At 35.1% G+C, this 25,311-nt stretch overlaps 1 protein-coding gene across 9 annotated transcripts in view; it reads right to left on the bottom strand.

Annotated features, from left to right (window-relative positions):
- Nucleotides 1–25,311, bottom strand: part of LRP1B (LDL receptor related protein 1B) — a 752,766-nt gene that overhangs the window by 7,768 nt on the left and 719,687 nt on the right. For 5 of the 9 annotated variants that reach the window (XM_030487472.1, XM_030487474.1, XM_030487478.1 and 2 more), the window contains 6 exons: nucleotides 20,012–20,173; nucleotides 17,649–17,823; nucleotides 16,933–17,037; nucleotides 14,803–14,916; nucleotides 3,265–3,341; nucleotides 844–934 (listed from right to left, as the gene is read on the bottom strand). In XM_030487472.1, coding sequence (XP_030343332.1) covers nucleotides 844–934; nucleotides 3,265–3,341; nucleotides 14,803–14,916; nucleotides 16,933–17,037; nucleotides 17,649–17,823; nucleotides 20,012–20,173 — 724 coding nt within the window. Of the gene's footprint in view, nucleotides 1–843; nucleotides 935–3,264; nucleotides 3,342–12,926; nucleotides 12,964–14,802; nucleotides 14,917–16,932; nucleotides 17,038–17,648; nucleotides 17,824–20,011; nucleotides 20,174–25,311 lie in introns of those variants that run through there. The other 4 variants (XM_030487475.1, XM_030487477.1, XM_030487476.1 and 1 more) reach the window with 3 other exon arrangements.

The raw sequence follows: 25,311 nt of genomic DNA, 5'->3' as shown, positions 1-25,311 counted from the left end.
GTCTTCCCTACTTGGCCATATCCTTATTACCAGGAATCTTCCCTTGTTAAATCTGCATTGCCACTATCATCACCTTCTTGTTTCTCTGAACACAAGAAAGTTAGCTGCTCTCTCAAGTGTCTGCATACAGTAGAACACTTGCTTCCCCTGCTACCCAACATGACCTTTGAAGAAATGGTCAAAGTCAAAATGTCTACTACACTCTCTAAGTTCATTTTCAACTTTAAAACAGCTAAATTCAAGAGAGTGAAAGATTTGCTATTCAGTGCTGGCATTTGGCTTCTTCCGCAAGATCATGAAGAAATAGAGTAACTTGGCTTGGGACTCTACAGCAGACACTTTTAACATTGTTTACATCTTCACTCACTATAACATATAAAATTGAAAAGAACTAATTAAAGTAAATAAATTGAAGTGAACTGTAACTAGAAACTGGAAATCCTGCACAGGCTCTATGTGAAAGTATTTATAGAAATGAATAATATTAATTAAGTTATTTCTAATGAAATACATTAATTCTGTTTACTAAGTTCACTAAGTCTCCGGATAAAATTATTAACACTTATATAGCCTTGACAGGATTGAGCAAACTGGATAAGAACAGAACTACATTTTCTTATCTAGTGTATGTGGAATATAAATATAAATAATAGACACAATTGTTCCAGCAAGAACCAAAACATAACTAACTTGCTGCATCCAGAAACAAGTTTTGGGCTGTTTGTTGTGGCGTTTTTAAAAATCTCTCCTCAACATAAATAAAGTGAACTTTTTATAGTGAAAAGATGCACATACTTTAAATATTCATTTTTTTACTTCATACATCAATATAAAATTACTTACCTTCGTTTCCTTTTGCAAAGAAATAATCCAATTACCAGAGTAGTGACCAAAGTCACCAGTAAAACAAGAGGAACAATGATTGCAATGCTTCCTAAACCAGGAAAAAGAAATATCATTGAATATTCATAGCTATATCTAATAATTTGTTCACACGTGTAAAGGAGTTAAATTATTAATTTAAAAAAAAAAATAAAAATCCCCTTACCAACAAGTGCAATTTCATGTGATGAGCTTCACCGATTTGAAATTTTAACATTTATGAATAGTAAAAAAAAAATCATTATAGATAATGGTGTACATACGAGTATTTCTATCAACAAATCAGGATCTTCATCCTTCTGGATACCAATATACTTTGGACTAATAATAAAAGCGGTAACATGCTGCCCTCATTTGCAGAGATACCAGATGAAGGTATGTGGAATTGCTGAAAAATTAGGAGTGGCATGGCCACTGACTTTAACTGTCACCATCATCTTCAGTAGTTTACTTAAGTCACAGAACTATTAATTTAAAATATTCAGTAGGCATGGCTGTGATTAACAAATTCCATTATTAGCATGTATATGTATTTATTACTTTTATTTGTGGGAAAATGAAAAGTAAGCAATATACATTTCTAGATGGTTGGTGCATTCCTGCATTTTACTGCATTGTAGTCAGGAGCCAATAATTTTGTTATGTTGACATAGGCAATCAAGGAGACTACAATAATGCTTAATGTAGCAGAAAAACAGTGCACAAATCAGACAATGATGTTAAAGGAGAGGAGGGAACAGGGAAGAAGAAAACAGGCTTAACATTATTTTGTCAGATAACTTCTGAAATGACACTACCTGCAAAAGTAAGGTCAGCAACTGTACCCCTCTAAGAATTTCTCAGCTTTAATATAATTATCTGGCAATAAAGAAATACATGTAACAAATAATTTCATGTTATAAAAAAATGGCCCTTATAAACTGCATGTCTTCAGTATAAAGCCAATATGGAATGACATGCATTTCCTTAGATATCATAATCCTTCACTGGTGGTTTTTCACTGCTTACAGTTACTGATTTGTTAAAAAAATAAGCTGTTGGCAGTCTCTGTTCTACATTAAACACAGGCTAAATAAAGAATTGAAAAAGATGCCTTGAGTTCTGCCTGAAGGCTTCCTGAAAGCCAAGTCACATTGTCAGAGGCCCGAAACAAAGTCCTACTGAATAAAAACTTGAAGCACCCCGAGTTCGCTCCAGCTTATGAAGATTCAGTATGTAAATGACATTACAGCAATGCTATTTTAAGATAACATTTGGAAAATGACTGAAGTTCTAACTTGAGAGACAACCCTCCCCCCAGAAAAAAAACCAAAACAAAACAACAACGAACAAAAAAACCCCAAACAAACCAAAACACCAAAGAAACCCCCACCAGTTCATTTTGTCTTGGCAGGTAAACATTCAAGAAAAAGATGTGACCAACAGCCCACCATAGATGAATTGCCATCTGGTGACCATGGTGTAGTCTGGGGCCTAGGAGCAGGCACAAGGTGAACACCCATTTCCCAAATCGTAGGAGATATTCACAACATGGTCTAGATTCTGGCTGCTTTTTTGCCCATCTCCAGCTTGTGTTCTTTCACTTATCTGGATCACTAGGAAGATTTCATCTAAGCATCAAGCTGACCTGAATAGAGGGTAATTCATTTTATTGCTCCAGTTGGGTTAAATGAGACTAAGAGACATACAGCAGGGTACCATCAGCATACTCTGTGCACCACAGGGAACCTTGTCCAGTTAAACTGCCAGTAGCGTAGCAATACCATCCTTTTATGCTTACAGACATGTTTAAAGAAAAAATATGACCAGAGCTATTCTTACTTTCAGGATGATTTTCACAGTAGGTAAAATTCAGACCTCTGCAGACAGCCAATACAAAAGTTATGAACTACTTACAAGTCTATTTTTAATGTTTTCAGTAGGACTTAAATAGTCAGAGATCCTGTACTAGGTCTCTGCACAGCAGTGATATCACCAAGCACTTGCCACTTGATACACTTTCTTTCCTTTAAGAAAAGTGCAGGTTAGCCCTTGAAACAGTGAGTGTATAGTTTATGGCTTGCATCCAAACCACCTCATGAAACACTGAATGTCAATCAAAAAGTTGAGGCACCCCTACATTTAGAGTTGTGGGGGTTTTGGTTTTTTTGTTTTGCCCTTTTTTTTTTTTTGTTGTTGTTGTTGGTTTTTTTTTGTTTTGTTTTGTTTTTGTTTTTATTTTTGTTGTTGTTGTTTGTTTGTTTTTTTGGGAGTTGTTTTTAAATAAATACAGGTAAACCAGCACATTTCATGACACAAACTCACATTCTGAAGTATTATCAGATCGAAATTTCTAAACTGAGCCAAATTTGACAAGCAATTGTGGTTATTTGAAGTACTTACTTGTACTCATATTGTCAGACTTGCTGCTTTTGGGAGCTGGCCTCTCACACTGTGTGCCTGACCAGTTGGCTGAACATCTAAAAGGATCCAATTAAGATGGTAAAGTTAATAGAAGTCAGCTATTAACACACTAAACTATTAAAGAGACCACCAGCATCTTCTCAAGAGCTATGAGAATGACAACAGTGATTCTACCAAATAAACAATAAGCTTCATGGAAAGAGTCAGCAGTACTCTGCCATGGCACTTACAACATTCTGAGTACATTTTTAGTTTGAAACTACAGCTTTGTACAGTCCCATCCATATCCACAAAGCATATCTGACTGGACACAAACTACAACTTGCATTCAGTAAACTGCAGCATCCATGCCAAATGGCTCCTTCCACAGTTCTGCTGTCCCCCATTGCTCTGCATCAGGCTATAATTCCCCTTTTCTTTGCTTTCAGATTTAAATGTTTTCCTGAAAATTCTACATTTTGATGGCTTTATCTTTTTAAATTTTGAACTATATAACTAGGTATGTATTTGCAGAAATACATACGTGTGTGTAAGCAGGTGAGAGAATTAAAGCATAAAGGGCTGTCCTGAAGAGACAGGAGTATCTACTGGCTTCAGAGTGCCCTGAATACTGTTTATATTCTGAATGTATGCTTCACGAACTAGATGCCTGGATGAGTACACAGCTATTCTGCTATAATTTCCTTGTAGGAATATCAATATTCAAATATTTCTTCAATTGGGATTCAGAATGCTCTCCATGAATACAAGCAAACACAAGGAGTCCATGTATGCAGACTAAGCAAATCTGTCAAAAAATGGAAACAAATACCTCAATGAAAATCAATCGCTTATTCATCCCGCTGTAAATGTGATTAAGTTTACTATAGAACCTCAAACTCTCCTTGTTGGAACAGCAGGAAGTAGTCACTTTTCATCTCGCCTGTTGCATATCATGCAATGAATCATATTTTTTTAAGTGTTTTTGAATTATTTATGAATTTCAACATGGGTTATCTTTAGGAAAATGAATCAGAGCAGTACCCTGCATGCAGCTCTAAGAACTACAGTTTCCTGATGCCTTTCTAAAGCTATAACAACTTGCAGAGGTGGACATGCTTAACGACTGACATTGTTTCATAATACAAAAAGGTTTGGAAAGGTGCAAAATATTCCAGACAAAATTGTGGAATTCTTACAGGAGAGCCCAAACCAGCTTTGCTGGTGATGCTCTGGACTCTCTCTTGTCTTTGCAGATCACTGCAGAAGAATAACTAGCTTCTCTTTTTGCTCCTAAGCCTATGCCAGCACAATCCAACACTCTAGTGGAAGGCGTCCCCATCCATGGCAGGAGGGTTTGAGCTAGATGATCTTTAAGGTCCCTTCCAACCCAACCCATTCTATGATTCTACGATGATTCAGACAAAACTCTTTACCAAGTTTCATATTAAGTCTGAATTTTTCTGAGGAGGACTAATTTTTTTTTTTTTGTAGGTTATGTTATGAAGGTGCTTAATTAAAGCTAGACAGAGGTAAGGCACAGATCGTTTTTAAAAACATGTTAAGTAATCGATAGTTGATTCAAAAACTTTCACACAATAGATAAATTGTAGTATAACTCTTCCTGTTTATTAAAATAAGTTTGCTTACTTAAACATGGTAAACAGACACTTAAATTTCCTCACTGCAAAGAAAACTACTTACTAGTTTCATGCACTGATTGCATCTATATGATTTGATATACTTTTAAACTGAATCCAACTGACATTTCCACTCCTGCTTCAGAAGATGCATCTGTTCCATTTTTTTTACAGATCTCTTTTTAACAATTATATCAAATGAAAATGATTACACTGACAGCGTATCTTACTAAGATACTGTTCAAGGAACTTGTTTTTTCAAAAGACCACTATTCAGCATATGGCTGCAAAATAAGTATCTCCATTCTTGTAGAGAAACACCACAGATTTTTATACTTAGAATATTCTACTGGGATCCAAACTGTTGGCATGTGACAACCATGAAATAAAGTCTTTATATTTCTTTCTGGAAGTTCTGCATCATTGCTGTGGGGATTCAGCTCATATGATTAAAGCTTGTTATGAGAGGCAATTTTCATCTAATACTACAGTATTGAAAGGGAAAGATTTCTTTGAGAGCTAGACATATCCTAACTTTGTGTTTAAATTCTTATATTGAAGGTTTCAAACAGTTCAAAGAGTACCATAACTATAAATCTGTCTTAAAACAGTTTAAAGAATATAAGATAGTGTGACCAGCAAAAGAATCACTATAAAGCATGCAAATATAAGCTTATGAGAAAATTGTGTACAATGTACAATTATGCTCTGCCAAATCTTACAGCATACGACAACACCACAACAGCTGGTGAAGAAAGAAATCCTACAGCTATACGTGTGGTAAACGGAGGACCAGATTAAAGTAAGAATATTAAAAGTTCTTTACCTATCTTGGCATTTTAACTGTAAAAGTCAGCAATATTGAAAAACTTCTGAGTGATTTGATAAGTCTCAAAAATGTGATAGCTAGTTGCCACTTCATTTTTTCCAAATGCTTGCTGTCTCCAGTAAACATCAGAGGGACTGAAGCTGACAGAATGGCAGTCACTTCCTTGTGTACTTAAAGGTAAAATGATTGTCCTTTGATGGTTCAGCATGCTAGTAAGGACTTGTTTTGGGAAGACAGAACAGAACAAGAAATAAAGCCCAGGGGAAAGGTATGTTGTCTGCAAGGGAATGTGACACAGAAAATTAGCCATGAGCAGGCATATGAATAATGATGGGGTTGGGACATGGATAACTAACTGTTCATGCAGGAACATCGGAAATGAGCAAGACTTAACCAGTTTCAATTGTCTTCAGATACGGTAGACATAAAATGTTCTTAGTAATAACAGTACCTATTATGGGAACTGACTTTTGGTTCAATCTGATGCACGATATTTTGTACCTTTCCAAATCATTTGGTAGCAGGAGCTTTTGTTCTGTGGCATTGCCAATAGTTGCATGGTCAGATACAGTGGATTTGGAGTACAAGCAAACGAAAAGGTGTTATCAAAGCAGAATCACAAAAAGACACTGGTTTCATTGAAGACTTCCATACTATCAAGAATTGTGACCAGGAAGAACAGTGATAATGCCTACTCTGAGTTACACATAAACAAATACAGATGGAAACAGATGGGGAGATTGACAGTGAAGGACAGGTTGGAGTCAGCTGAATGGTGCAAGGCACTGCAGCAAACATCTTAAGGTGAAAATCTCCCGTTCCCCAACAGAATTGGTGAATAGGTCAAAGAGCAACAATATAATAGAAAATGCCAATAGAAAAACTGAAAATGAATGTAATAAACAAAGGTTGTACATGGTCTGCTGCCAAGGTCATTAATAAAACTATGCTACAGCTTTCTCTGTTGCAGTTTAGTTCCACATTTAGAAAGACACTGCTTGGGAAACATGTTCTGAGATGCAGAATGCCTGTGTGACAGGAATTATTTATTTTGAGGAAACAGTATTACAAAGAGAGATGCTTAAAATACTTGAAACCAAAATGATGAAGGTGTCCCACTTGTAACGAGGAATATTTAGAATTAAGATGTTTACATTTCAGAGATTGATCATGCTGTTGTTACAGAATTTATTGAGAGAAAATGTCTCTCTCCTCTATTTTCGTATAACCCTTACAGGTCAGTGCACTGAAACACTCTAAACTCAATTATGTGGGCACTTGACCAAAAGGAACCAGTTCACTATGAACTGTCTGAACAAACATAAAAAAAAAAGTAAAGAGGCAGTGTGCAATTTTTTGGAAATCTTTTTTTTTAGTTTTTTCCTTCCCCCCCCCCCCGGCATTGTCATAAAAATATCATATAGCAGGCATAATAAGCAGTTAAAAGTGCTTTTGTAGACAACTGCTTTCCAACTCAATATATCAGTATGTATAAAAAACAATTACAGAAGGCAGCATTGAAAGATAGTCTTAGAAGTATAACAGAATCTGTGAAACAGTCATTACAAAATAGAAGTGGAAGGGGAATTGAAAATGTTTCTTACCTATAAATGATATTTCTTCATTATACAAAGTAATTTCCTAACTTTGCTTTTCTTTTTAGTCACAGCACAGACAGTAATGTATAGAAAAACATCCTAATGAAAATATCCAGCCTCACTATTTTAAGAACACTTACACTAAAATTTCACTGGAACACATCACTACCACTAAAACTATTTGTAAGACAGTAGAACAGAACATCTGGATTATAGTTATTTACTATCCGTCCTAATTTGCATTGAAAGATGGAAATCAATCCCCTTTTCCCCAAAAAGATCTGCAGGATGACATAGAACAACAAAATCCTTGCACTAAACCAAATCACTAAACTACTCCTTATATTAAATTTAGCAGTCCTATTGGAAGGATGCTTTCTTCATACAGGGAGCTGGTATTATACAGTTACAGCCACAGTAAACCCTCAAACATACAAAGAACTTTCATAACAATGGAAGTCCAAAAAAACCACCCCAACTTTGATCAACAGCACAACTTTTCTATAATTATTTTATACATAAACAGACCACATTTTAGTATTTTGGTCTAATGAGCATCACTTGCTATCTTTATAAGGAAAATGAAGTGAAGGAATTTGATTGAAACTTTACAACATTCCTTAAAAAAGAAACACAGATAACCTTGCTATCAGTAAATAAAGAATAGGAAAACAGCATCATCCAAAACCAGGCAAAACAAAAATTACTTTTGCGGAACCCAAAGAACCTTAAATTTAGTTACAACATAAATGAAAAAATAAAATGTGGCTTTAAACATGACCTTTAATTTTTGCATTACGTTACTATATGCAAATCATCATTCATAGTTGCTGCATGGTCTTTACAGCAAAGGAACAAGCCTTCAGGTGCAACCCAACTCCTATTATCCCAAGGTGAGAAAAAGAAGTAATTGAGGGTCATTATACACCATGATATCAGCAGTATGTGTACAGTACATATGCTATACAAGTATTAGTATTAACATAGAGTAAATATATAAAAATGAAACGTCTAGATGACTGCTACTGTAGCTGAAAATACAGAGCAACAAAGCAAAAGGAAAAGACTGAAATGGTAAAAAAAAAAAGACACGGCTGGATCAATAGGTATATGACAAACTGTGTTTTTCTCTCCTTCTCAGAGGCCAAGTAAGCAGTAACGTACAATTGCAGCTAGTATGCAAGTTTTATCAAAGCAATTTTAAACTCTTGATCAAAGGATATCTGCATTACAGCCTAGCTGGTAAATGTTCAATGAAAAACATACACTCCTCTTTTCCAGAGTCTTCTCATTTCTTCCTTTGACAACACTCTTCAAACATATGTGCATTTAATTCTTGAACTACTACTACTAGTTTGAGATACAAACTGAATGAAAGATCTTCTATAATATAAAGTTAAAACCTGCTGATTATGTTCAAATTCAAGACATTTATAACACAGGTATTTCTAGTTGAAAAAGAAAGCTCTCATACAACTAGCGTAATACTGTGAAATTCCTGTTGTAATAAAACTGGGGGGCTCATTAAATACACCAGGAAATCACATGGAAAACGCTTATGGCAAGATATATTGCCTGTCATGGTTACAACTGCCTTCTACTTCCAGGCAGTCTTTCAATGCTCCAGTTGTTCTATGCTGCAGTGGCTTTTTCTACTCAACCTTCAGCAAGTGCCAGTCAGAGGACTGCATGGTACAGTCTCTTTCTTGTCCACAACTGGACCATGGATGTACCTTAACCTTTTCTTGAATAGAGGTTTGCCATAACTATGAGTTTTACATTCACTTATGAACTTGCATGTACTTACAGCATCTGTACAAGTCATACATGTACTTACACAGAAACTGTTCATATTTGAAGATTTTTTTAACACGAAAGGAACGTCGTGAGTAAGGTATAGCCTCACAGGAATATGAGCTGTAGGAAAGTTCCTCCATCAAGAAGAACATACTCTTTTCCTTAACAATTCCCATGACAAACATGCATACATGCGCGCATGCTTGTGTACCCCCCCACAGACATGCACACAGTGTTTCTCTCCAGCATACTGGAAATAAAGCTGGCAAGAAAATCTCTCTTACTTATTTCACTCCTGCAGGAATTATTTTTTCTAATTCATCCATGTCTCCACTTCCAAGTTGAAGATTCTTTTCATCACTTTTAGAGCAGTTCCACAACTTGTTCTCACCCCATTTGTTCACTATTGTCTTTAACTCTTATTACTCCACCAAAATTCTCAGTTTAGAAATGAAACAATTTATTTTTTCTGTATCCTTCACTTTCAGTTTCCTCTGTTACCAAACTTACACTTTCTTTGAAGCTATTATATGCTATGAGCCTTTTAATTAATATGAAAGACCACTGATTTCTGTCTAATTTGTTCTCGAAGTCATGCATCTGCTTACTGTGAGCAATTAACTATGCAGGATGACGTACTCTTCATTATAGAAGAACTGATATTGTTCTAACGTAGAAATACAACGCACACAATTTAAAGTCCTCTGAACAGTCAACACATCTAGCCACAGGCAACTAATTTAACACTATACATTGTCCTCTGAATTTCTCTTTCTGATGACACCTAGGAAACAGAGGCTCCGAACTGTAGACACACTGCATTGCATACAGCTTTATGTAGAAAGCAACCTAAGAAGGAATAAATTACTATCCTATTAATTAGCCATCATAATATAACCTTGTTTCACCTTAAAGTCTTCAGCCACAGTCATGCAGCATTGCTCAAAAGCTCACTTGAACATTTAAAAGCTCTCTATAAATTTAGCTGGCTTGAGATAAGGATCAATATGATTTATATCTTCTACTGGTTTTGATTGCAGACTTGTAACAGAAACTATTCTTCATCATATTTCTATAATGCCTAGTGTAAGGAGGTTATGACTTGGTCACATTTATTTGCAGATGCTGCTAATAATAATACACTAGACCACATCTATGAGCACATGTAAATAATCACAGTAATACAAACAAAAAGATGGAACTATGACAACCTGTACTTATGGTGAAGGTATAAAAGAAATAAAGGTGAGAATGGGCAATATTTTCAACTAAAGAAATTGATACGGCACTGCCTATGTAACAACCAGTGACAACCTTGTGTACTTGAAGGTTTAAATTTTTTCCAACTTTCTTCATTGGTATCATACAAGGCATAATCTATCTATCCCTAAACTTTGCTTCTCTTGCATGAATATGCAGTTAAGTAATTCTCTTGAATGTATATGCAGTTAAGTAATAAGTGAAAAGGAAACAGAGAGGCAAATAAAGGTAATTGTTAAAACAAATGACAGACTGATAGAATAGATGGAGCCGATGGTTTGTGAAACAAAAAGAAAAAGCATTCCTTGATAATTTCCCATTTGAATCTGATATCCTGTTCATTTTGTTTTCAATGGATTTGTGAAGTTACTGGAGCAATTCAAACATCTCTCATATGCTTCTAGTCTTATACACATCGTCCCCAGCCCACTAGCAAGTAGTACTAAATATATCCTTAAGAAACTTACTATGTGAATGCTTAAAAGACAGTAACTATATGTAAAATAATACTTCTTTAAAAGATATGTTCGGTGGTACATTTTTTAGAAAATGTCAGTACCTCAAATACTAACATTCTGATATTAAATATTAAACTTACAGCCTTTCTTACTGAGCAAGAAGGACAATAATGAGGAGGGGGAGGAATATTCTTTATATTACTAAAAATAATGCTAAGAATTAATAATCTATACTGTGTAGGACCTTATCTCCAAAGATAAATCACAGTATATTCTGTATCTTTTAAAACCTGACAAAGCATTCTTTGAAACTAGAGACCAACTTCACAGAACCCTTTTTTTTAGATGGCTTATAGACATAGTAAGGCTGTAATTCATTCCTAAACTGGTTAGTTGAAAAGCACAAGTTCTATTTCTAATGTGTACCTAATATTTAGTACACTCAAGTTTAGAAAAAGTTTAAAAAAGACCCCTTGAGATAGGAAGGTAAAATAAAAATGGACCCTAACAGTACAGGTTGATAAAAGGAGAGCATGATCTTACAGGCTTATAGTTCCTCTGTAAAATTATGGCTTTAGGATTGCCCTTTAGAACAGATAAATCTTTTTCTCTATTGTCTTCACTGAATAATAATAAGGACTTGATTATGTAAAAAGTTAGCATTCTCAACTGACCTCGCTGTGAGAGAGACAGGAGTTCCTGCTGAATGACAATAAACCCAGCCATTTCCTATTTCTTCAGGAATTCTTCCTATTTCTTCCTATATCTTCCTATTTCAACCAGCCACTGATGAATTAGAGACTGGTTAAAAAAATATGTTAGCCCTTAGGTACATGTCTCTCAGGGACCAGAGACAGATCTCATACATCGCGTGGCCACACATGCAGGCTGGAAGGATAAAGCTTTTTTCCTAACAAAGGAGCAGAATTTTTAGAGAAAACCTTTGAGTCTCCTGTTCCCTGACACAATGAGTCTCATGAAGCATGGGATTACTTCACTCCTTCCTGATGTCTTCTACTTGCCAGTATCAGATTGATAAAAATTATAAAATTATAAACAAGCTCCAGTTCAGAACTAATTTGGCACCAGAAAACCACAAGATATAGGGAACAACTGGACCTTGAACTGAGTGGCAAGGAAAACCAAGACATACGGAGTTCCACTTCTTCCTCTTTATCAATGTAACTGTCTTCAACTCCATCAAACAACTATTTGCTTCTCTTTCCTTTTCTCTAAGCCACCTTTGCTTTGTAAAGAAACAATATGGAAGACTCTCTTAACAGAAAGTGGTGGCCATATTAACCCAGCAATCAGTCTAAAGAGACAACAGAAACACTAGTTCTATCTGTGCTTATCATGTGAAGAAATTAATTTTCTACTAAAGTTTCATTTAAACTCAAACTTATCAGTTTACCTGAAACGCTTCCTCACACTGAAGAGAAACTTGAATTTAATCTTTCTTTACCACCTTTTCTTCCATGTTTCTTCTTTTCCACCTTACAATAGCTTAAAAAAATAAATAAAAAATCCCAAACTATATTCAATAACCCTGCAAGATGAAAGCGAAAGGACTGTTCAGTTCTGCTAAAATGCATTATATTACTGATGTGCTTTACTGCTTTTCTTTTTACTTGAGCTTGGATTATTCACTCTACTGTATAGCACAAGTGTCTAATAAAAGCAGTATGGGGGATAATGTCACAGTAAGAATAAACAGTAAGTAAACAAATAAGTTAATCACTATGTTCAAAATGTTGCAATTCCTTGTTCATCTTTTCTGTGGAAGACAACCTTCTCAAAGGGAGGAACCACAGCTATCATCAACGAATAGTCTCTTTTGCATATCAACATTTCACTTTTTGGAAGGGAGAAAATGGAGACTAATACTACTTCTGCACAAGGTCCATCTTTTCCTTCTTGTTCTGTCTTCTTCAAGCCTTCTTCTTTTTTTTTTTTTTTTTTTTTCATTTTTCTGTAATTATATCTTTGAGGCAGAAAGGAAGAGTCTCACTTTGTCCTAGAAAGCTAATACTCTTCCTTGGATTTTGGAAGCTTGTTTCATTACTTTCTACAGATGAGCCCAAACTTTGACCAATGGGAAGTGGCTTCAAATATGTCTGAAAGAAAAACACAACTTCATCTATCTGGAAGAAATGTTTAGCAGCACAGCCTTTCAGCACAGTTCCTATTCTAGCAATCCATCTCCATGCTTCATTCAATTATGCAGTTAGAAAAGTAGGAAGAAAGGATTGCTGGGCCTGGAAATCCTATGAATTCTTGCCATTGTTGGCATCTGGCCTCACAGAAACTCTGAGGTTAAAATTCATGTTATCAATTCAAAGACCATGTAAGAGATTCAAACAAGATTTAAAATCCTTCAGTTTAATACTTGTTCTCATTTTGACAGTAAATATAGTTAATCCAGATCAAAAGATCACAGGAGGACAGGCAATACCACAAACCCAAATATCAATGCTAGTGAGAAAGTTCCTAATTCAACTCTTTGCTGAAATCCTGCCAGTATATGTCAGCCTTGACTCCAGTTGAAACAGAAATTAAGCCTTATTGGCTAAAAATTTCTTATTGAGGAAAACCTCCACACAATTATTTTAATGTATTTTTCTGTAAAAATCCATAAATCAAAAAAATGTTTACAGTTTAAATGATTAACACATTCTTAAGAATTGTGTGAGAAAGTATGTAAAATTCAGAAGTGATTCTCAATGCTGTAGTTTTAGACTATTTTACCTATTAGAATGTATCACAAGAAATTTTGCACTGTTACCTTCTAGAGAGCATTTTAGAGAAAAAGGAAGAAAGGCACTTGCAATACCTGACCTTATATGCAGCAACAAGTTGTTCTTCATGTTGTATTATTCTGAAAATCCCAGTGTGATACACAGAGATACAAACTGTTCCAAACAACCATGTCCCATACAAACCCACTCCATACTCTTCAAAGTTTAAGAAGTAGTAGTCAGAACACTAATCTAGTTTCCAATGGATTTATGAAAGCTCAAGTCAGTTTCACTGCTTGAGAATGCTGACAAAGGAACTGTGATAATTTTTTTTTTTTAATAGATGATTCTTCACAATACCTAGTCACTGCCATTGCTACTGACCAGACAACCACATCATACACACAGAGCATTTCATATTTTCATAAGCCACACATTTAGATGAGATAAGATTAAAGCTATTCGAGTTTTTTATCCCAAGTCTAGGTCTTGGGATCTTGATTCCACTTCTGACTTTTACATCACAATTGTTGAGTAAAGCTATGTTCATCAGACTGCTATTTCAGATCTCTCATTTTCAAAGACTAAGGTTATTTCTTTCCCTCATGGGGATAAAATTTTCTCTTTAAGAAATAAGCCTAAAATCCTTTAGAGAAATACGGCATACAAATATATCTATTTCATACCTTAGTTTTATCAGAGAAAAAGTCAGTTATGATGTAGCTCACATTTTTTATTAACAGTTTCTATCTTACAGTATTATTTCTATAAAGTTAACAATGAGATTTATGAATACAAGCTTAACTCCTGAAGTCGTACCTAAATAGCTCTTCTGTTCCTTTCCCAGTACAGATAAGAAATAGGAAGTCAGGTTTGGACTACCAAACATGTTGCTAAACTCTATGCTATGTAGGATTAACTTGGTAAAATATCTTAAAATGTGAATAATAAAAGCCAAGCGGCATTTTCAGTATTTTCAATTCACTTATTAAAAGTAAAGCTCTTTATTTCTTCCTCCAATGATGCAGATACTCCAAAAGTATGTTTAAATATACTCATCAATGCAACTATCAAAGGGTAAGTGTGTATTACAGAAATGAGCCCCTAGAGTAAGTATATATTGCGAAATGTATGTGAATGTGCATGACTTGAACCAATGAACTGAGGCCTGAAATGATGTCACAGAATGTGCAGCATTAAGTGGAAGGTTAAACCTACTTGCATCTCGGTTCATTAAACGCGGTTAAAGTGCAAATTCCCTCATTCTGACAGTAGTAATCACAAGGGTTCACTTTCTGGTCACAGCGCTGACTTTTAAACCCCACAGAGCATCTGCAGAATTTCAGTAAAATAGACCTATATAAACATTCTGCCTTTTGCTGAACAGATTTTAAATGCATTATATATGATGGCAAGACACACACACATACACAGGCACACGCCCACGGATAACAAAATTAATACTCTTTTTCCCAAAAGGTCCAATCTGACTATACTGAAAAGTTTGCTCATCATTTATAAAACAATGGTCCTATACTAACTGATGGATTCAGGAATCTAATGTTCTTAATGAGGTATTATTGGCAAATGTACTATACATTTGTATTGATTGATCCAGATTGCAATGGCCTTAAAAATGTTCATGACCTTTTTCTTAGCATTGTTAAGAGTGTTGGTGTATGCTACAACATTTATGTATTGTAAACCCACAAATTAAGGTATGAAAATTTTTTTTACCTTGAGATGCTATGGTGTTCCATATGAATTTGGAAAAGAATAAGCCAGTTTTATAAAGAAAAAGGAAAAATCACAAGCTTCCAAACCAGCCATTTTAGATGTTTAAACAAATGAGTCACGAGGCTTAGTCATCATCTTTGCGCCTCACATATTATATATAGCTGTGACATTCTCCTTTTGCTGAGATTTTTAAGTCTCTCTAGTCATCTACTAAAGACATTTAAGGAGATTCAAAGAACAGGTAAAAAGGGCTAGATCAAAATAATAATGAAAAAGAGACATAGGCAATTAAAGCATTTTCAGCTGAATAAGGACTACCATGCAGAACTGCATTCAACTGTCTCTAACTCTAAAGCTGCAAACATCTGTTGACAACTTCTTTACAATAGTACAGCTCCTACAGTTTTGCCCCTTTGCACATTCAGAAGTGCTTCAGCTCTCACAGGGAGGAACAGTTGGTCTGACTTTACAGTGGTCATACTGCAAAATCTAGGCATTTCTCTGAGAGTCTGAATACAAGCAGCACTCTCTTTTAAGATCACCTACCTCATCCACATCAACAAAATGAAGGGATGGCTGTATCTGTATTTACAAAGTTGCAATGCCAGATCCCTTTGGACAATAACTTACTTATGTCACCCTGGAAATGAGACACTCGAGTCTAACTCTCTCTTCCAACACCTCAAATGCTCCTGGAGGATGCTCTGACCTCCAGGTTTTTCTGAGAAGTGGAAGACTATTCAACAATGAAGCTTTTCAGCAGCGCAGAAAAGATCGGAATGTTTATTAGGCAAAAGTGAAAAAAAATAATGAGTATGACTAGGTAGCTCAGTGTAACTGAGAGCAGGAAAGAAATTAATTTCTTGCTACAATGACTACTTCTGCATTTTGTATTTACCAGCTGGAAAAGAAGACACACCATAGCTCTCAAGAAAGGACTAGAATGTAGGCTTTTCTACCTCTTAAAATGGTATTTCACTGTCTAGACTAGAATCACATTTCCTTCGGTATTTGATGTCTGGGCTTAAGAAAAGTATCCTGAAATATTCTTTCAACCATGTTGCAAAAAGAGAGCAATCTTACCACAGAACAGCCAAGCTACTGTGAGCAGTGTGAAGGTTAGGGCAGAAACAAGAGATATATAAGCATGTCCTCAGACCCACAATGGAAATTAACACTGACATTATTCTTCCTATTTTCTAGCCATCAGGAGTGTATTGCCTCCTCCTCTGACCATCTTTATAGGAGAAAAGACTTAATTCACCTTTGAAAAGCAAGGCAATCAGCCATCCTGTACCTCCATATTCTATTCTGAAACAAATGCCTATACGGGCTTTAGATCTGGCCTGAAATTATTATAAGTCTTAAAAGATGTATCTTTGCATCTATATGCATCAAAACATATACCTTAGTTTAATCTTTCAGTATACAACATATTGCAAAAAGGTAGACAAATTATTGGTTACAGAACTAGCTAGAAAAAATACAGTAATTTATGACTACAACCAGCACATTATACATCCTGGAGAGATAAAAAATACAGGCACATGCCTACTAATTTTATTATTTTTTGACACGCAAATACTTTAATGATCTATTCGGGATACTCACAGACAGACAGGTATATTTGTCTCTGGGTCCAGTTGACATGTACCACCATTATAACAGTAGCCATCACATAACTGACAGGTAGAGGCAATCTTTCCATTAGTGCAACTGCCATGGTTAAAAAAACCCCAAATAAATAACAATCAGTATTTTATTAAATCTGGTGAATTCCTTTATAATTATCTATATACTAAAACAGTGATTTTGTGATGTGAGATCTACTGACTGCAAGAATTCTAGGCTTCCACTTTGAAAAGCCAGCACAGGCAGAAAGCTTATTACAAAAAATATTTTTTCTCCTTCCTTTTATGAAAATGAATTATTATTATACAAAATAATCACTCAGACATATAGAAGTACATCTTACTACATGTTTTCATTAGCATAAAATCTGTATCACTGTCACAGGTACTGCAGAATGAACAAATTTTGAGTCTGGTAAAACTTGGCTGTTAACTTAAAGATTTCAATTTTTCTAAGTGAAGACCCATTCAGTATCCTGCTATATTATGCTTCCCCCAGTGAGACGTGCTCCAAAAGTTGGTTTAAAAAAGCAGGAACCAGTGGGTTTTGTGTGGGCAGGCATCAAGAAAAGGAACTGTTCTGATGTGACCACATCAGGAGCTAGTCACTGTGTAAGAGATTCAAAGGATAATGCAATATAATCACTATTAAATATATGATTTTGAACACAATCACACATGCACCCCTCAACTTACTTGCATACTATGTCATTACTGTCCTTGTTTATTATGCAGTGTCCCCCACGACATCTGATACACTTATCCACTTCACATTTTGGACCTTCAAATCGTACTGGACAGACACATTCTACACTTCCATCATCAGAAATGGTACATGATTCAGAATTCACACAATAATGGTGGCAAACATCTGCAAGCAACATGAAAGCTAATTACTAAAAGACATTAAGGAGTATCATAGAAAAAATACCTCACTTTTATGTTTTAAAAGGTACTTTAATAAAACCGAAATGATAAATGAAGCTGGTGGCTCACTGGCAATTACAAGAATCAAGAATACTGCATAAACAGACACATAATATATTAATGATGTAGTCCTGTGAAGTTAAACAGAAGGATAAACTCATAAGAGATTTTTTTTTCCTTCTAGATGTCTAACCATTTATGGCATCACCCCACATATTACAAAGACTACTGATAAGAAAAGCAGAGCAATGTTAATGTATTTAATGGGGCACTGGCTGAACAACAATCTTCTGATACATTCACATTACCATTAACAGCACTATGCTAAACTGAAATGGAAACAGTATTTTGAAATAATTTTTATATTCATTTATGCACATATTAAAATTTCATGAAGTTCTAATAATATATAAAAACATAATCCATAATGTCTACAAAACCTACATTTAAATTTACATTTAAATCAATTCTTCAAATAAATAAATAAATAAATAAATGTTTGCAGGAGCATTCAAGTAGGAACAATTTTTTTGTTTGTTTGTTTTTGGTTTTGTTTTGTTTTGGGTAATCCTCAAGTAAATATTTTTTCTTAATCTGTGTGTCTCTGCATGATTTATGTACTATACTGTTCTCAAATACCCAGTTGTGCTTGCAGATAGTTATTTGTGGATCCATGCGGTTTGTTTAATACCAAATGGGAGAGAATCACAACTATGGCTGGCTTTCCATTCAAAGGTTTCAATTTATTTCATAGTCTCCCAACCAGAAATACATTCAGTTTACTTCACTACAAGTCCTGTTTAAGATATACTAATCCTTTCCTTGTTTGACAGACAGATCACAAAACTAAATACTTTTTGCATCTTGTAGATAATTCTAAACCAGATATTTATATTAGCTGATTTCCCTTCTATTTTGCTTAAATCTGGCCTTCTTCAGCATATTCGCTGAATTATGTACGAAAGAGATGATGGCTTTCACATTTAATATTCTATTTTATAACAAGCAGTATGACTACTATATTTTAGAGTGCTATAGTCAAAGCAAAGCAGGAGTAGCAAAAATAAGATTAAAATATAATTATGATCTCAGAAAAATAATCAGGTTTAGGTTAAGGCTGCTAGTGAGTCATGATGTTAAAGAGGTATGAGGAAGACAAACTGTAATTTTGAAATCAGTGACCAAAAGAAGAAACTCAGGATTATGTTCAAATGTCTTGAGTTACTGAAAACAAGTAATAGTGATCCATGCCAAGAGAAAGCATGGAGAGAAAAGAAAGATAAATGGAGTAAGAACAGAAGGCCTATTGGTTGATACTCTTCTTTTCCCCCTCCTCTGTAAAAGGGGTAAAAAATTACAAAAAATTCTAAAAAGTGAGAAGAACTTTTCTGAAGGTATGGAAACTTTTGAATAACAATATCTCAGTGAGAGTGATGCGTCAGTGTAATGAAGAACTAGGGAGAACTTCAGATGCAGAGATTAGAATCTAAGCCTTGAGAATGAAAGAACAATAATACTAAGAAATCCTGACTTTCAACACCAGGATGGGGCAGAAACCATACTCAAGGTGATCACTGATGGAACAAGATGAAGGAATATAGAGATGTGAAATTCAAAGCAGTTGTCAATATACTGCTTACTGGGGTTAGAAATAAAAATGAAAAGTAAGGTAGTAGTTCAGGACACGTGTGGTGGTCTGCAAAGATAAGGGATACCAGAAAAATTCTTTAACCAACTATATCAATTCACTATGTTTAGGTATTCCACCAACATAACAAATATGTTGGAGTAGAAAATTTTAACGCTATCATCTCATTTCTACTGACAAAGTCAGCTGTCTTGTATAGCTCCATTGTACGTATTCGTTCATGAAAATAATGAATAAATAATTCCTAAAAAAGCTCTTTCTTCACCTACACATGTAGATGGATATTGCAGAAATATGTTCAAAGATAGGATTACATTCCTTTAGCAGTATGAATAACTTTGGAGCTAAGTTGAGCAACGTACGCCACAAAAAAAAAAAAAATTAAAAAAAAAAATTAAAAAAATCACTCAACTCATGTTGAACTTCCATTTTGCAGAACTTTTATAATAAAATCCAGATTTAATAGTTTGCGGAGATTACTTACAATACTGACATCTGTCTCCTGTATACTCAGGCAAGCACTTGCAAAGGGGTTGATTCCCTGCAGTGACAGTGCAGGTCCCTCCGTTTTGGCAAAAATGCTTGCAGACCGTCTGATTGCAGTTTGGTCCTGTAAAACCCAGTGCACAATTGCAGGTAGGCCTCCCTATTCAAAACAAAGAAAACTATTTTATGAAAAAAAATCAATAAACATAACCCAAATAATCACTTTTAAAATGCTAACTTTTAAAGATATGGACACCTCAAAAACTGCATTTATGCATATTACACTTGTGAATGTACGGTCATTTACTCTATTTGGGAATTATTTTAAAAGACAGTCTTAAGTAGTAATTTAAAATATGACTAAGCTCTTTAAATCCTCCTGCCACGTTGGGTTCCTCCACTTGCAGAGGATAAATGTTGTATAATCAACACCGATACTCTTCAGAATACTCCATTATTCTCAAACCTACAAACCATTATATATCATCACATGAATATACAAATATTTACTAATGAGCCAACTTTACATAACAATTTTTACTAAAACACAAACATCTGTGCCTGTTTTGTTATCCTACTCCCTCATTTAATAAATACTGTAACACGAAAATTGCTGTCTTGCATCAGACCAAAGATGCCTGTAACTTCAATATTGAATGTCTGAAAAGTAGTGAACACTTCGGGATGACCATTTGCACACAAGGAACTCCTATCTTTTGCTTCTTTTCAAAGGGTTTTAAAATAGTGTTTAAAACCTGATGCATTTTCCTATGATTATTCCCTATTGTAATTTTCCTTTTTTTTTCTCCCCCATGTCTGACGGATTTATAGCTTTGTTACAATTCCACCATTTATTAAACTCTTTCACTTTTCTCTGACTTTTTCTTAACACTTCTGTAGTCAAATGATTTAACATTTAAGGGTTTCTTTTAAATAAAAGTTCTCTCTCATCTTCACACTGAGCTACCAGGAAATCCTAACCACTGCCTTATTTACTGATGCAATATGACTAGGTCATTCCTTGCTGCCTTTTGTCTCTTTCCTTCTTTCCTCATTTTAATACAAGGTCTGGTGAAGGTATCCACAATTACATTCACATTTGCCTCCTGATGTCTGTTACCACAGCTGCATCTAAAACTCTGAAATGTATAACCCTTCTGAACTTTTTTTAAAATTACTTCTCTATTTAGTTGGCTGTTTCACTAAATTAATGTAGATTATACTAAATATTTCATATTCATAAACCCCACAATTCTAATTTTCTTCTGCTCTGGTTTCTCTTCTTTGTTTTCATACAATACAATCATCTAATGTAAGTGAAGCACCTCCATTTTTCTTATTCTTTCCGACTCATGCTGAATGATTTATTTATTCTTTTCCCTTCACTTACTTCTTATTTGCCTTACATGAAACTCTTCAAGTAATTCTTTTCTAGATTTTCTATTTTAAGCTATGCTAATTTAAAGTGTTTTGCAAATCATTCTAAAGGCCCTGAGATCAGTTAGTCTCTTCCTCTAATGAGTATAGCAGGAACAAAACCATTGACTTAAAAATAGTTCCAACTAGTTTAATATGCATCAGCCTGGTTATTCATATCTGTCCCTTGTGATCTAAACAGTAAATCAAAGATGTTGAACTCGGATATTAGCTCAGACTCTTTTTGTTTTTCCCCATGTATACACTTGTATTTAAATTTCTGCCCCCAAAGCCATGGGGTTTCATATAATCCTTCATCTGAACCAGTGTTTCAATAAAAAAGATAAAATAAAATAGTGATAGAACATAGATCTAGAGGTGAAAATCACTTTTTATTATTAATACTGCTCTATTTTTTAAAATGATGGGGAAATGGTATTTTCCTAGTTTGTAGAAAAGATTATTCTATTCTTTGCTAATGTAGGCTTATAAATATGCCAAAGTGATGACCGTTATATGAAAATTTAATACAGTATAGCCTAAACCCCATTTTTGTCACTCAATGTAACATGACTTTTAGTAATGTTGATAGTTCATTGCCTATTTATACACACACTGTTGGCATCTAAAATAATTCTATTACTGACATTTTAATCTGCCTTATTCTTATAAATTATTTCTGATACAAAATGGTCCCAGGAATAGTTTAATAAAACTGCAGTATTAAACAATGAGAAACAATGCCATAAGCTTTTGTATCATTAAATCAGAATACAGATTTATGTTTGCAAAGGAAATAGTGATGTTAACCAAGATGTTGCATATCCTACCTAACTACTATTTGTAGTCTCATGCACAACACCTTTCCTGTGAAGAAAGGCAGAGAGAATTTGGCTTGTCCACCCTGGAGAAGAGACAACTCCAGGAAGACCTTAGAGCAGCCTTCCAGCCTTCCCTAAAGGGGGCCTACAAGAAATCTGGAGAGGGACTTTTTATTAGGGCAGGTAGGGATAGGACAGGGGGGAATGGCTTTAAATGGAAAGAGGGTAGATTTAGATTAGATATTAGGAAGAAGTTCTTTACTGTGAGGGTGATGAGGCACTGGAACAGGTTGCCTGGATGTGTGGATGCACCAGAACCTGTGGATGTCCTATCCCCAGAAATGTTCAAGGCTAGGCTGGTCGAAGCTTTAAGCAACCTGGTCTAGTGGAAGGTGTCCATGTCCACGGCAAGGGGACTGCAACTAGACGATCTTCAAGATCCCTTCCAAGCCCAAACATTCTATGATTCTATGATTTACACTGGTCATGAAGTTTCAGGATTAAAGCTGTATAGGCACAGAAGTAAAATTGCCTAATTCCTGAGCTTCACAACCAGAAAATGTTCACAACACATTACATTATAGAAAAATATTAATAAGGAAAGTGGTTTATGGAAAGCTAAACTGCTCCAAATTCAGCTGATCATCTTTTGGTGTACTTTATGCAAAAATGAGCAAAAATAATCTTCTGAAAGAAAATATACCAAAAAATTCCAATTGAGCCCCTCCTTCTTAAGTGCAATCCTCAGCTGGATTTATGGCATGAGAGCAGTCTTGTTTTCCTCTGTTTATTACAGATTAGCATCCTAGCTTTCACCTACCCTCCTCTGTAGTTTCTTCCCTAGCATTATAATCCCAATAAAAAAATTCTTGTTTTGATTACCTATGCTGAAAAATGTCAACTGCCAAAGTGTCCAGGAGGATACGGTGCAGCACATTCTCAGTATCTCATGTGTAAATGTTCAATTTCAAAATCACAGTAATAATACCTAGAGAGGAAGTAGCACACCTTTTTTTTTTCTGTTCGGGATTTCTCCACTTATTCATTTACAATGAATGTGCATGCATTTAGCTATTTACTGTCTCTAAGCCAATTCTTGGATACACTGAGTTTCTCACTATATATATGCAAGTGGAAATACAATGCATGTTGTCCCTTTATTGATGTCCCTATATTGAGTATTTTATATTTAAAATAATTCTAAACAACAACTCTAGGAAGTGGCTTGCAGAGAATACATTAAAGGCTTCCTGGTAAGACATATAAAACAAGTAGCAAAAATAATAATGGAAATTCTGCAGGGAAACGATGTACTTAAAAGTCACTATTATCTGAAGATTCTTCGTGTAGCCTCTGTCTTAAAAAAAAATTCAAATTTAATCTTAATTCTAGAGCTGATACAACTTGAAATAAACTTACAGGATTCTCACACATTTTTTCAAACTTTTTGCACAGAATTTAGTAAATTAAAGGAGAATACTTTATGGTGACCCTTCTATGAAGTTATTTTGGCAATAGGAGAGGAACAAAGTAAGTTTTTGGCATGAAGATGAAATGCAGTTTCCCCCTTTCTTATAAAACAAAATCATCTCTAAGAAGATGACGGATAAAAATCTTATAATGTTCAATTAGGTTTTGATTACAGATGCTGCAGTTACTCCCGGTTTTCCAATTTAATTTGCTATATAATAGCAACTTTTCAAATAATCTTCAAAAATAGCTGATAAATATTTTAGTGCACTGTCTCATCTATGTGTTTTCTTTTGAGAATCTAATAATGTATCTTAAACTCCTATTTACATTTATTTTGTAAAGACCAGAACAACAAGGAGATCAGCTTTGATTCACACTATTGCCTAAACAATAGAGAAACACCATGTATTTTGCATGACTGCATATGGTATTTCGCAATTAAAATAAAAAAATAATAGCGAAAAAAGCACTATTTTTGTCAGCTTTCTGAAAGTTTTGAAAAACAACATCATCCAGATGAATGCCTGCACGAAGACATAGATTACTTATTCTGGTCAATGGTAAATTCACTACCAGCAATGTGTGTGTTTAAGTTTTGGTGTGTGAATATGCACATTTAAGTTGCATATTTCCCTTGATGTCACTATTAAACAGTGTGACAGTGTAACTGCCTAATATATATAATATCATGTCTTCTGGAGCAGTTAGCAGCAGCTTGTGGGAATAGGAATCACAATAATTCATTTCTGTGAACCATAATTAGCTTTACCAAACCAACAATATCATAGAAACATCATCATGGAATGGTCTGGGTTAGAAGGGACCTTAAGATCATCTAGTTGCAACCCCCCTGCCATGGACATGGACACCTTTCACTAGACCAGGTTGCTCAAGGCCCTGTCCAACCAGCTTTGGACACTTCCAGGGATGGGACATCCACAGCTTCTCTGGGCAACTTGTGCCAGTGCCTCACCATCCTCATAGTAAAGAACTTCTTCCTAATATCTAATCTAAATCTTCCCTTTGTCAGTTTAAAGGCATTCCCCCTTGTCCTATCCCTACATGCCCTTATAAAAAGTCCCTCTCCAGCTTTCTTGTAGCCCCTCATTAGGTACTGAACAGCTGCTCTAAGGTCTACCTGAAGCCTTCTCTTCTCCAGGCTGAACAAGCCCAGCTCTCTCAGATTTTCTTCATAGGTGAAGCGCTCCAACCCTCTGATCATCATGGCCTCCTCTGGACTTGCTCCAGTAGTGGAGAGAAGCTGTATTACCGTACATAATTAGGAGGTGAGCTGACTGAGATCAATCTCAATAGGTACACATTCTCTCCATGTTGTGAAAAAAAATGGGAAAAGAACAATCTCTAAGTATACTAGAATAGTCTCAAAGGCCGCTATTAATAAGGCTGGTTGTGGTGGTTCTGTGCGTACCCTGAGATCAGCTGTGCACTGGCCAGACAGAACAGCCATCCTTGACTAAACACCAGCTCTCACCCCTCCCCACAGTCCCTGTCCTGGTGAGAAAATAATGTAGCATCCCCATTTGAGACTACTGGGAATGATAAGACATTAGCAAAGCAGAGAAGTTCT

The sequence above is a fragment of the Strigops habroptila genome, chromosome 5, assembly GCF_004027225.2.
Source record: "Strigops habroptila isolate Jane chromosome 5, bStrHab1.2.pri, whole genome shotgun sequence".
Lineage (NCBI taxonomy): Eukaryota > Metazoa > Chordata > Aves > Psittaciformes > Psittacidae > Strigops > Strigops habroptila.
This window is presented reverse-complemented; position numbering and strand designations above follow the sequence as displayed.